General features: G+C 37.5%; 1 protein-coding gene across 6 annotated transcripts in view; it reads right to left on the bottom strand.

Annotated features, from left to right (window-relative positions):
• COL25A1 (collagen type XXV alpha 1 chain) overlaps positions 1-14623 on the bottom strand; it is a 516002-nt gene that overhangs the window by 13052 nt on the left and 488327 nt on the right. For 3 of the 6 annotated variants that reach the window (XM_027543859.1, XM_027543858.1, XM_027543857.1), the window contains 5 exons: positions 11526-11606; positions 8834-8869; positions 6646-6699; positions 1956-2009; positions 519-545 (listed from right to left, as the gene is read on the bottom strand). In XM_027543859.1, coding sequence (XP_027399660.1) covers positions 519-545; positions 1956-2009; positions 6646-6699; positions 8834-8869; positions 11526-11606 — 252 coding nt within the window. The other 3 variants (XM_027543861.1, XM_027543862.1, XM_027543860.1) reach the window with 3 other exon arrangements.

The raw sequence follows: 14623 nt of genomic DNA, 5'->3' as shown, positions 1-14623 counted from the left end.
TACTAACACTTCTGCTCCTGCTATTGTTCACATAATACAGGACGAGCAGTAAACATTTCAAGACGGATTGACTTTAACATTATTTTTAGAAAATTATGTTACTATAAGATATATAGAGACTTTAATGCTAAAAAGAAAAATACCGTATAACAGCTTTAAAAATAAACATAACCATTTCCCTAAGGGTAGCATGTAAAAGATGTTTCAATTTTATGCATATTTTAAAATAAGTGGTTCAGCCACAGATGTTGAGTGTCTCTAATTTGGGAAAGTATTTTGGAGTATATCAACTGTCAGTTATTAATTTTATACCAAACTAATTATGGTCTTTGCCTCCATGTCTATCTCATGCAGACACTAGCGGTAGATTTCATATTGCTGTCTACATGCACAGCAACATATGCTGTATGCGTAACTCTGTGCACAGAAAAAAATTAGAACTATTCTTGCTGTGATTGACGATGGAGACCATCAGCATCTATTATAATGGGAAGATGTTTACTGTATGTTTTACTTACATCAAGACCAGGCTCTCCATCTTTCCCCTGCCAAAGAACCACAGTAGCTACATTAGTGTTCCTACGTTTCATGAATAGGCTATTGTTCTATTTAAGGCTGCCTGGACATGCAACACTAGTATTAAAACAACTAATTCAGAAAAGTGAAAAAAATCCTCTATTGGTTAGTAATGCAAATTTCTTCCACTAAATCGAGTGAAGCGACTGTTAATGTTGCAGTTAAGGGTGATGAACATGTTTTAGTATGTATCAGGTTAAATAGTGTGATATTTTGCTGAAGTTTAATTCTTGGTATCCAAGTTACTTATCTAGGAGTAAGTCAAAAGCAAAAATACTGTTTAGTTGATTTAAAAACGCACAAGCACTAATAGAATATGGAAATCAAAACTACTTTACTTTGACAGCTTAATAAATGAGTGAGCAAAGAATGTGAAAACTGTTTGTTAAATACAGCTTTCGTTTGTCTAGATGTGCACTTTGTCTATAAATATTGAGGGTGTGAAGCTCACAATTTAAAAACTGTTTGTAGATGAATGGTCTCCTATCCGTTCACTCCTGTGGAGCAGATTTTCTGGGCAATGACCAGGGTCACACAATGGATCCACCCAAAAGTTGCTGAGAAGATGCTTGATTCCATCAATTAGATTTTGAAATCTATTTCAAAATCGGCATCTCTTTTAGCACTCAAATAATCATGGCTGACGCTTTTATTTCAGTTTATAAAAACTAGAATGTGCAAGGTATGTGGAAGCTACACAGTGGTTAAAAACCTCGAGATGACAGTAAGTATGTGCTTCTACTGAAGTCCTATCTTACCCCATTGCATCATTCACAATTATCCTAAAAAGAATATTCTGAAGCAGACCCCAGGCCCTCAATTTGAAGTGGGGGTAACTGAGAATTTTCAGAAGATAGAACACTATCAAACATTCTCTGTTCTGAAGATCACTTGTCATCACAGTGATTTAGAAAGGTCAGAAACAGCAAAACCATTGTCAATATCCATTTAGAAATAACTTTTATTAGCAAGAGCAGTTTTCGTAAGTTATCTGTGAGAATGGATAAAGTCTGAAGACAGCTGTTTTAAATAAAGCTTCCACACCCACTTCTGGTACAATGACCTCCCACGGAAAGGCCAAGTACCCGTCCAGTCAGATGGCCCCAAATCCTGCTTTCAGCTTAGCCCTGTCCATCTCATGGACAGCCTCTGATCCTCTCAGTCTTGTGAAGCACGCGGATGAGTGTACCTGAGTGTGAGAACATGGCACAAATATGACCTATCTCTGAAACACACGGTTACACTGGTGTTGAAGAGAATTAGCGGGTTGCTCTTTGCTCCTCTAATGGGATTAGTCTGCCCATGAGGGGAGAGTTAACTGCGCCAGTAACAGATCGTCTACACATGCTGGGGGAAACATCGCGAGACACAGAACTCACGGGCAGACCATACGGCCCTCGGGGTCCCGGCTCTCCCATAGCTCCTTTTTCACCCTATAATAAAAGATGAGAGTTCCGATCATACACAAACGTCTATATTCATACACTTTCTCTAATGCTTTGTGTCTAAAGCCTCTATTTGAAGCATCATTCTATCAAACTTCTAAAAAGGCAGACTCTTCCAGGGTTGCTGCCAGTGATACAGCAAAAGAAAATATTAGTGCATTTTACAGAATCACCTCTGAAAGGGCTGTAGGTCAGACTGACGCTGTCCAACTGTGCAAAAGGACTTGCCTATCTAATGTGCTGTGCTTGGGTTTCTTTGGCATTCATGTGAAATGTTTATTCATTACTAATTATTTTAAGTTACTACTCTTTCAAAAATGTAAGGATAAAATGTTTTTTTTTCTTCCTACCAAATGTCTCCTCTTCAGCAAGCCTTTCCTCCTTTACTCCCCTCCCCTCCATCCTACGTGAGTTGTATTTTACTTGAGAGTGCTCATATACCGGGAGACATACCCATGTTATAAATTGTCTATCCTCTGCTGAGTCCTTCCTTAGAATATGCACATCAGGGTATCCGGATCCTGGCTTTGTTCCCTACTGCATGCCCACAGCTTAAATAGTGTCTGGCACATCAGTAAATATTTGTAGAATTAATGAATCAAGTCAAATCAGTACAGTCGTGCATGTTTTTCTTCCTTTATGAAAAAGAGGGTTTAAAAACTTTTATGCCTTCTCTTCAATGCTTGATAATGTAGGAATTTACTGCCTTCATCGCTCTCTCCATGTACCTCTCGAAGGAGAATAGTTTACCTTGGCTTAGACAGTAATCTGAACACTTATAAAAGTGCAATTGGAGGTGGTTCCAGGAATATGATATAATTGTGATAGTAGAGAAATAAATGTTCTGCATTTCAAGTAGTATTTTCTTCTGTTGCCATCTCCAAAGTTTGATAGTCCATAGAATAAAAACTTGAGGAGGAATGGCGATGTTTATACGAGGGCCAAACAGAAAATGTTACCTTCTTTTATCACCACCCTTGAGGAAGTATAAAGGTGCTAAATCTTTTTCAAGGGTAAAATGACAAATTCAGCTGATAACTGTGCATACAGATCCAAGGGTTATTCTGTGTTTCTCTACTCTCTAGATTGCCATGGGGGCAAATTTCAACTCACTGTTAACAATCTTTAAATTTAGGAGTTGTTGGTGCTAATTAACACTGTCACTTAGAGGCACATATAGTATCAGATTACTGGGAATAAATACAATAAAATCTTGTTGAACTTAGTAAAAGTTCCATTTTTACTTCATGTTTATTACTGAAAGAACAGGAGCTGTATTCAGTAAAGTAGCCAGGCTTTGAAATGAAACAGATTTAAATTTGAATGCCAGTTCTGGCACTTACTAGTCCTGCGGCCTTGAGTAATTTTCTTAACCTTTCTGTGTCTGTTTCATTGGCTGTAAAATCAGAAGAATACATGTTCTGCAGTAATTTTTCTAAAGATGAAATGTTATTATAAACTATGAAATATATTTTGCTAAATAATATGTCCATAAATAATAACTGTCATTGTTATTATACAGTTAAAGGTCTTGTTTTTAATGAAGGGCTTGGCAACCCAAAGAGTACTTATTCAAAATAAGTGCTGCCATCTGGCAGTGTTATTTATGATTTTTTTTACAAGGTAGTGGTGCTGACGGTGACGGTGTGTGTGTGTGTGTAGTGGGAGGTGGGGATTTAGAAGGAGAATTCACATAACTTGAAGCCTGTCTAATTTGAAGAAACTCAATGGATTAGAGTAGATCTAGTTTGAAATATCTCCATAGATTATTAAGATATACCTAGTCCCTCCTTCCTCCTCTGATTAAATACTTCAGCTTTATTGTTTTTAAAATTAATACACCGTGACTGATTTGAATAAAGCCGTCATGAAGCATTTGTCTATGGAAAACTCCGTTTATAGAACTGCCCATCCCAAATAATTACTTTAAGCTAATAATGACAACTGCATCCCCCTCGCCAGTGACTGTTTCAGAAATGGACATATGACCCAATTCTGGTCACTGAGGTGTCAGGGGAAGTCGCTGGGAAGCTTGGGCAAAGGTTTCCTTGATGCTAAGGAAGATAAAGGAGAAGAGGGTCCCTGTGTTTGTTCTCTGCTGATGCCTCTCCAGAGGGGAAGTCTGGAACCACTGTAACCAGCTTGCCTGTGGTCAAAAGGCAAAGCCAGCCAGGGAAAGGGCACAGAAGCAAAGACTAGACTTCCTTCTTCGAATATTTTGCTACATAAAACTATCAATTTCTTTACTGTTTAAAGCCATTTTGAGTTGGGATTCTGTCACTTAGAACCAAAATCATCCTAACGGTCCTCGTTTGAAAACTTTTAGGAGTGAAATATTAACACATGGTTTTGAATGCACCACTTCTTTTCCTGGATTAATTCATTCCAAAAGAATGCTGAACCTCTCTCAAATTTAACACATTCTACAGAGTTTCTAAGTAGTTACAAGGCCAAGATGAAGAAATCAGCTGAAGGCAGGACCATCAGGTGCTCTGAGGAGCTGTATACTAAGACTGCTAGTCATGTGTACTAACACTGCTAGTCACGTGTACTCAATACTGCTAGTCATGCATACTACTACTACTAGTCATGCATACTAATACTGCTGGTCATGTATTTGACAATTCTCAAACAGTACTGTCCATCAAACACCTATTTTCTTTTAGGCTTGTCTCATTTCATTCAGGATTTTTAATTTGCCTGTCTATACTGAGGGATTAATCTAGAATGGCCCCCTTTCTTGATTCCTGCCTCTTTAAAATTTGAAACTTTTTCAAGAGAGTCCAGATGGCACCTCAACCAATTAACTCTGAGAATCTCACTCCAGTTTAGCACTTAGGGTGAGGGACACTTGGAGAGTACTGCTATCTGATCCAGTTAAGATAGTTAACACGCCGAGTAAATATAAGCATAACACTTTACACTGCACACCATTTGACTTAAACTATGCCTGCACAAATTCTTAGTCATTTCATTTGCTCCCCTGGTGCATTCCGCCCCAGCGCTGAGACCTGATACTCTTGTGACACTGCAGAGCTCTCGGAAGTAACAGCTGATTTACCAAACGGTAAACCCTCTTGAGTCCCAGGGCCTTCTGCCAATAGACTACTTGAGATTTGGTGCTCCATTTTTAGTCCACGTGCTGAATCTCTTGATACAATGCTTGAATGCATCAGCAGCGTGAGACTCTTGGCTTTTAAATATTTCTAAGTAAGATGATCTTCATAAGTCTTTGGTTTGATCTTAGGAATAAGACAGTGATAATCAGGCTCATATGATTTCTTCCTTTAGGAGTCACTCCGTTCTAGAAGCATTCTTGAGTAACACCAGCTTTCCTCATCGCTGAATCCACAGTCGGCAATATTTGTATTCATTTTGGCATCATTATCAAGTTATTCCTTGCAGATATTTTTTTCCTCTACAATTAGATTATAAACTCTTTTAAATCATGGAATATAGCTGATTCCTTTACTGTACTGAGTAAATATATACAGTGTATTAATAAAAGGTTATAGGATCATGAATCAATTATAATAGTATTATGCAATTCACTAGAACAATTAGCAAAACAGACTTCACAAATGGGAGGAGAGCATTTCCATTTCACACTAGAGTACCCTGTGTTTTGTATATTGTAATGTGATAAATATTTACTAAATGATTTCACTTTATAGGACATGATATTATAGGATTGGAATGTATGCCAAAGAAATCTCTATATGGCTCTCTGTTTTAAAGCAAATTATCCCAGACTGATGAAACTCTTATCTAGTTTTAAAAGACCACAAACATGCACAGCAAATCATCCCAACATTTTGAAGACCTCACTATTAGGATACTTTCTTTACATCCATCCTGGATGGTGGGGAAATTGATTACACAGTTCTACTCAGACACAAAAAAACCTTCTAAGTTTTCCAAGGTGAGGAAAAGAAAAGGAGAGAAAAACAGAAAAAAAAGGGAGAGAAGTTCTAGAAAGATAACCAGCTGCTGATGCTTTAGTACATTTCTTTTTTGTGTCAGATATTTATCTTCTACACTGAATTTCTTTTTCCCCCTCAAAGATATAGAGAGGTTGTAAGAGGTTTTTGTTTTAAAAAGCACTAAAATTATTTCCTTATGATTAAAGAAAGGCTATTCTTTTGCTTAAAATAAAAGAAGCATGTGTAACTGTGCAGAGAATACTTAGGTTTTGTAATTTCCCTTAAAAACAGGTTATAACTTATTCTGAATGAATACAAGAGCTTTATATAAAAGATTATCAACCAGATTATATAATCCCGGAAATTTTAGCCCTATTGACTTCAACTTTCTGGATAAAGGCCCAATGAAAATATCTTCCTTATGGGTTAAGAAGCAATGGTCTGAGCTATTTATTTAAGCTATGAAAATATATGCATTGTTTTTGCTTTTTTTTTTAAATTAAAGCAGTCATATTCTAATACTCTGTCATTCTCCCTGTGTGAGGACTTTGAGTAGAACTTAAGACGGTATCTATTTCCATTTACTATTAGATGGTCTTTTATTTCTTCTGGGAAATGAACATATCAGATCAGCTAAACAGGAAAAGCCACACTTTGTGTTTTCTTTAGGCCACAGCTCTATAACCTCAGGAGTGACTTACTCTTTCTCCTTTGGGACCTGCAGGGCCATGGGGTCCCATAGGGCCATCTGTACCCTAAAAAAAGATAAAAATAAGAAGATATGAGACATATCCCAAGGGTTGTAAGAAATGCAGTTATAATTTATCCTGGACTTTTCCTGGGTGAATATGCCTTAGAAAGTAAGATGACACATCTCCTTTCAAACTGCTTTATTCTTGATTCTTTCAGGCCAGTAGTTTTCAAGAAACTCATGCAAAAGGAATGATTTATATAACTGCATATTTCAATGAAAGGCACACACACAAAACTGTGCATCAACTTTAATTATCTATTTCCTCCCTGGCTAAATAGAACATCTTCACTTTGCCCCTAAAACCATATGAAGAAAAATGTAATTGTTCTTGCTTCACATCACCTCTTATTCACATCCATTCTCTGGCCCCACAGTTACCCCCCAACTCCTCTTGGCCACAAATGCTCTGAAGTCTTGTTTTCAGCTGCTTAAGAGGCTCGAACAGTTATAGAAGTAAAAAAAAAAATTAAATAAATGAGAACAATGTTTTAACTGTTTAAACTTTCTTCAGCTCTGTTGGAAGGAGCAGGGGGCTTAGGAGGAAGGAATTCCTCTCATGGGTTCTGCTGCAGTGGCTCAGGTCTGTGAGCTTGCAAGGCACAAACCAGGCAGCCAGGTGATCTAATGGCATAATTGCCCTCTGGCCTTCTGATTCAGGATTAGGATTTTTGTGGCAGACTAGGCGATATTTGAATGAACAAAGGAACACTGAGGTCCAGTGAAAATAATAACGTCCTGAAACAGGTTTTTAGAATTGAAGAGCTTGGGAATTCCCCTATGGTCCAGTGGTTAGGACTTTGCTCTTCCATTACAGGGGGCATTGGTTCGAGGCCTAGTCAGGAAACAAGGATCCTGCAGCCGTGGGGTGTGGCAAAAATATAAAATAAAAAATAAGTAAATAAATTGAGGAGTTTGGAATTTCTTTTGATGCTTAAAAATGTAGCAAGGGGCTTCCCTGGTGGCTCAGTGGTAAAGATTTCGCCTGCCAATGCAGCAGACATGGGTTCAATGCCTGGGTTGGGAAGATTCCCACATGCCGCGGAGCAACTAAGCCCTTGCACCACAACTATTGCGCCTGCGCTCCAGAGGCCGGGAGCCATAACTACTGAGCCCCTGTGCCGCAACTACTGAAGCCCACGCACCCTGGAGCCTGTGCTCAGCAGCAAGACAAGCCACTGCAATCAGAAGACAGAGCTCTGCACCTGGAGAGCAGCCCCCACTCTCCGGAACTAGCGAAAAGCCTGGGCAGCAACAAAGACCCAGCACAGCCAAAAATAAAAATAAAATAAATAAAATTATTTTAAAATATCTAGCAAGGACCTCAGATATATTTGTTCATTTTCAGGAAGACTATGCTTAGATTTGTAATGAATTTGTTATGGCATTTACAAACATAGGAGCTATTCCAGCACAATTTTTTTAAACAGTATTCCTATTTCTCTTTTACTCTTCTTGTTTACAATATTGGAGCCTTGTGACATGAAATAATTCAGGGTTTTAAACTCATTCTAGTGTTGCTGCATTATCATCAAGTTTGATCTCTTTCTTACTGCCTGAAGTCCAAGCTCATCTTCAGAAAACTTCTAAATATTGAAGACCTGAAGCTGAACTTTAAGAGAAGGAGCTCTTAGAAACCATAGAAAAGAGACAAAATGACAGAAGACAGATGAATCATTTCAATGCACAGAGATCTGAAAGTTAGTTCCAGGGAAGAAGTTACGTTTCTAATATAGACATGAACATAAAAAAGGAAAACAAGTTAAAATGATTTCACATGATTTTGATTCCTTCAGAGGGCCTCTCACATGGAATTGCGGGATGTATCCATTGGTTATGAAAAAAATCTGTCTGGGATTCTAAGACAATGAAGTCAATCAGACTGGTCATTCTTCCCGTGTTGCAAGTTATCCGGACCTGAACCCAGGCTTCAGAAGATGTTCTGGAGTGTAGGCTGTGTCTCAAACAGGCCTGCCACCCATGCTCCCTCTGCTTCTCCCTTTTTTGGCCACTCTCTTTGTCCACCTTCTCCTTCCGCTCCAGTCCCATGCACTCCTCATCGTTCGATGGGAGTCTGTCCTAAAGCATAAAATTCACAGCCACAAAACATGTTGGAGCAAGTTGAGGTGCTGACTCACCCGGGATCCTGGCTTTCCGTCTAAGCCAGATGCTCCCTGTGTGTAGCAGGGTTGGTGGGTGTGACACAAATGACAAGAACAGAGATTAGTATGAGGTACTGATGAACAAATGTAACACTTCAAACAACATAATAGGCAGTCACAGGGTTCTGAGATGAAAATCACATCGCTACAAATTGTTAGTTAAAAAAACAAAACAAAGCACATGACAATAAACACCCCACAGATGATGGCATTTTAATGACATTTCCATTCAGCAAATTCTTATTTGGAAATCAAGTGAATGAGGTTTATAAAGTGGGCTTTGAAATAGTTACCAGTAACAGTCCGGGTTGCTAATTTCCATATGAAATTAAATTTTCTAAAGACTGTGCTATTCACAATATATTTCTTTAGGTTCTGGAAAAAAGATAATGGCCAGTCTCCTAGGTAAGGGCTCATTATAATAATCAAGTTATAATTTCAGAGGAGAGGAAAAGAGCTCTAGTTTTACTTGTTAAAATAGCATTTATGAAAAACAAATGCAGAATTTTAACATGTCAGGGTGACTCTGGATTTTACACAAACAATAATTGTTTCTGCGTTGTTCTTACTGTGTTCACATTAGTCACCACTAGAGGGACTTCTAGGAATGGGAAAAAGGCAGAAAAATTTCCTGAGTCCAAACAAAAATTAACTGCCCCAAACATTGTTCCTCAGCTCACTACAAACAATCAAGCATCAGAGTCTGAGTGGGAAATGCTTTAAAAATCTAATGCTGTGTTCAGGCAACGCATGCTTTTATTTCCTCATCCCTAGGCTATGTATAACGTATGACCAAAAGATGACATTTTCAATGCTTGTTTTAAGAGTAAGCACAATTACTTTTTTAATATGGCTTTTGTATCTCAAAACTCAAATGTTTATTTATAGCCCTTGAAAATGTTGATTTGATCAAGGAGTATTTAAGAAAGACAATGCACTAGTTCTATAAATTCTCTTGGCAAGGTTGCAGAACTATTTCCCCATTTTATGCTTCAGATGTAGTTAATAATATAAAATGGAAGAAAAACAATCTATTCCAGCTGCAAACTCTACCAATGATGCTACATCATACATTTGGGGGTACTTTTAGTTTTTTTATTGTACAATTCCTTCTGTACAATCCTATTGTGAATCAGATTATAACTGCAAAATTTAATTTAGCTAGAAATGATTAAAATTTTTAAAAATGTGTGTGTTATTGTTTGTTTAGAGCTAGAAGATGTAGAGCTTTTGGCTAAATGTTGCATAAAAATGGTTGACCATCCTAAATTTGAAATTAGGGCAAACTTCAAAGAAATAAAATTGAGGGTTTAAGTAAAATAGAAATCCAAATTTTTACTTTGCTTTTTTGATACTTTCTTCAGAGCCACCACTATTATAGCATTTAAAAATAAATAAGGGGATGATAAAATTTTTACACAAATAATATTATATTAATATTTACCTGGAATGTGAATTCCTGACTCACAGTCGTTATAGAGGTTTTGGATTTCACACTTGTGGCATGATTTAATTGGTGTGATTTAACCTATATTCTAATGTAAGACTTACATCATTCATTCAATAAATGAATGCATATTAAGCATCTACTATATGCCTGAAATTATGTAAGGCATTGGCTATCAAGAGGAATACTTTAGTACTTATAATACAGTACCTGTGGAAAAAGTAAAATAAGTAGTCACCAATTTTTTATGCATAAAATATGTATATGAAATATTTTCTATTACCATTTTTATGTCATATTTTAATAATGTAATCTATAATGTTCTCTACTGATTTTTATCTGCATTCACTGAATAGAAAGAATATTAAAAAGCTTGAAATTAAAAAAAAAAGCTTGAAACTAAAGCTCACATTTAGGAATTCCCTGGAAGTTCAGTGATTAGGACTCTGTGTGTCCACTGCAGGGGGCACAGTTCAAGTCCTGGTCAGGGAACTAAGATCCTGTATGCCACACAGTGTGGCCCCAAACAAAAAACCCTATATTTAATGATCATTTAATAACTTTTTAGTTATTGCAGAAAGAAGACTAGCATAAAGAGCATAAAAGATGCAATCTTTTCATTCAAAATAAAAAAAATCTCTAAATAACTGCGAAATACTTCTTCCATACTATTTATAATTGCCACAAGAACCTCATAAGAGGGCATTTCCAACACAAACAACACACAACATTTAGACCACAATATGACTGATTAATGTAGGAGCCACGGCACTGAACTCACGCCTTCAGCAATGGCCAACTGCATACCTGCCACTGACAAGGGGCTGTGCTTTCCAGTATCGAAGAAGAAAAAATGAAAATTGAGGGAGGATCTTACACTACACTAAACTATAAAAGCGTTTGGGAGAAATTATGAAACAATCCGTATAACATTTTTTTTAAAGGGGAGGGTGATGGGGGAAGAACTGTCAGCTGTAAAAGAGGAAGGCTGGCACGTATGTAATTGAACACTCATGGTGTTGTTTGTTATGGGGTCTTCCTCTGACACATGAGCAGACATCAGAGAAAATAAAACTGGGCTGAGCTCTGCTTGAACACAATATGTTTTCTAATTACAGAAATCTCAACTGTATGGTAGTCACCGAGTAAACCAGAGTTGTTACTTAGGGTAGAAAGAATAGTCTGAGATTTGCACCGAAATGGAAAGTTTTCTTTACTTACTGGAAGACCAAGGGGTCCTCTGTCACCCTTTTGACCTGGTTCACCCTTCAATCCTTTAACACCATTTAACCCTGGTTCACCCTAAATGCAAAAGCAAATGCCAATTTTGGTTGCTATCATGGGTGTTTCAACTGTGAGAGAAAAGAGCCAGTCTCTGACACGGTTGCAGATTCCAGTTTTAGGTAACAGTAGAGTCAGGCTAGATTTGTCTTGCACCAGTTCGAAACTAATTTAAAAAATGCAAAAAATGGACAAGCTGGAATTAAATAATTTTCTAGGAAGCAAAATTCCTTAGAAAATCTGCTCCCTATGACCAAAAAAGTATATGGCTGAGCTCCAATATTTTCAGTTTTAGTTCAAGGAAATTAGTGTTATGTTACATTGTTCTGACCAAGCAAATCAAAACAGTCAGAGTAGAGGATGCGCAAGGATGTTCAGCAGGAAAGAGCCACTCTGCTGGAATAGAAAACTGGAATATGCAGGACAGTGTTACAAACGAATATTTTAAGCCTTTAAGCATTTTGTCCAGGGGATTGTGATAAATGTAGAGGCCAATGTTTGAAGTAATGCCATTTGGTGACTCCTCATTCATGGACATTGCCAAGTCAGGTCCCTATGTGGATTAATCGATAGGATAGACAACAAATAGCCAACCCTGGAAGAGAATGTGAAGATCACAAAACTTTTATGGGTTTTACTAACCATAAATAGAGTAGAAAAAAATAGTTAATAAATTAATAAATAGTTAGAATATTCTAAATATTTAGAATAATTAGTTAAAATAAATAATAATTAATAAATAAATAGTTAGAATAAAGGAGGTTTGAAGTTAACTTAATGTGACATTATAAAAGTCATGAAAAGTGATAAACTCTCAACTCTGTTTTTAAAAATCTAAAAATGCAATACACTCTTTTCTATTAGCAGCAGCATGTTAGAAATAGAATTGTGACCTGTCCACTTTTCACCTTTTAAGTATAGATACTAATTTAATCATAAGATCTTGAAAGACTTGAGAAAGAAAGATGGTTTCATTTTCAAATGGCTTATACAATCTTGAGTGGTGGGGGTGGGAGAGGGGAGAGATTATGCCTGCATGGCAGGAAGGATTATTAACCTGGGCAGTATTTCTCCCCTATTTGCCTGAAGATGAAAGTCAGTGCAGTGCTTGGTAAAGAGTCGAGGGCCCCACCTAGGCCACAGTAGCACGATATTGTTAATAGGAACATTAACATTAATATTAATGATATTGTTAATAGGAACATTAACATTAATATTAACAATATTGTTAATAGTAGGAATGATATTGTTAATGTCCCCCAGGTAATTCTCCTCATCAGGAAATTCTAGGGAACAGTGAGCCAGACTCATCCATGGAACCGTGCTCTATATTTGAACTTTCAAAGGGGTCACAAAATAATATACACCTTGGCATGACTTAGTGGATTCAGGCAGTTCTGAGATAGGAAGTAGGATCCTGTGACTGTCACAGAGCTAGAATCAATGTGAGATTAAAGCCAAGGCTCAGCAATCAACGTCAGTTAACTGATTGAAACTTGAGATTCATGGCTTTGCATGTGTGCGGATTTTGATTTAGCAAGTGATCTTGAGATGATGAATAGACAGGGCAGCCTTGGTAAGCTATGAATTTCTTTGGTGAGGAATCACACATTGATAGCAGTGAGCATTAATTAAGAAGGTAGCCTACTGTTCAGTTGCTCAGTCATGTTTGACTCTATGCGACCCCACGGACTGCAGCATGCCAGGCTTCCCTGTCCTTCACTATCCTCCAGAGTTTGCTCAGATTCATGTCTGTTGAGTCAGTGATGCCATCCAACCATCTCATCCTCTGTCAACCCCTTCTCCTCTTGCCCTCAATCTTTCCCAGCATCAGGGTCTTTTCCAGCGAGTCAACTCTTTGCATCAGGTGGCCAAACTTTTGGAGCTTCAGCTTCAGCATCAGTCCTTTCAATGAATATTTGGAGCTGATTTCCTTTTAGATTGATTGGTTTGATCTCCTTGCAGTCCAAGGGACTCTCAAGAGTCTTCTCCAGCACCACAATTTGAAAGCATCAATTCTTTGGTGTTCAGCCTTCTTTATGGTCCAACACTCACATCCGTACATGACTACTGGAAAAACCATAGCTTTGACTATTTGGACCTTTGTCAGCAAAGTGATGTCTCTCCTTTTTAATACGCTGTCTAGGTTTGTCATAGCTTTCCTTTCAAGGAGCAAAGGTCTTTGAATGTCATGGCTGTAGTCACTGTCTGCGGTGATATTGGAGCCCAAGAAAATAAAATCTGTCACTGCTTCCACTTTTTCCACTTCTATTTGCCATGAAGTGATGAGACCGGATGCCATGATTTTAGTTTTCTGAATGTTGAGTTTCAAGTCAGCTTTTTCACTCTCCTCTGAACCTCATCAAGAGGCTCTTTAGTTCTTCTTCACTTTCTGCCATTAGAATTGTATCATCTACATATCTGAGGTTCTTGATATTTCTCCTGGCAATCTTGATTCCAGCTTGTGATTCATCTAGCCTGGCATTTTGCATAATATACTCTGCAAATAAGTTAAGTAATATACAGCTTTGTCATACTCCTTTCCCAATTTTGGGCCAAAAATTTCAACTCTGAACCTAAATTATAGTCCCAGATCTTTCACTTACTTAGCAGTGTAATTTAGGGAAAACAACCTAAATCTTCTGAGCCCATAGTTTAATATTTATAAAATCAAGGGGCTAGCACAGGTAATCTATATGGGGCTTTCAACCTTTTAATTCTCTGAAATCTATGATTTAAGTAACAATTGAAGTTAAGTGTAAGCAAAGTAAATAACTGCATTGTAGATATCAAAAGGATCTTGGGCATCTATTAATTTAATGGTGATGGGGTAACTGAATGACTCATAGAATTAAAAATGATCTTGGTGGCTTTGGCCTGAGTCATTACAATTAATCTGGTCCTTAGCAGTACCTTAAAATCCAAAGAGAGACCAAGAGAAGGAAATAGTATTTAGTCCAGTGTGAGAAGAGAGATCCAAGGAGGTTAGATAAGTACTAAGACAAAGCTGATAGATAATCTCTCTCTTTTGACCCCTA

Source organism: Bos indicus x Bos taurus, chromosome 6 (genome assembly GCF_003369695.1).
Source record: "Bos indicus x Bos taurus breed Angus x Brahman F1 hybrid chromosome 6, Bos_hybrid_MaternalHap_v2.0, whole genome shotgun sequence".
NCBI classification, from domain to species: domain Eukaryota; kingdom Metazoa; phylum Chordata; class Mammalia; order Artiodactyla; family Bovidae; genus Bos; species Bos indicus x Bos taurus.
The sequence above is the reverse complement of the archived record's forward strand: the minus strand, read 5'-3'. Positions and strand labels throughout refer to the sequence as shown.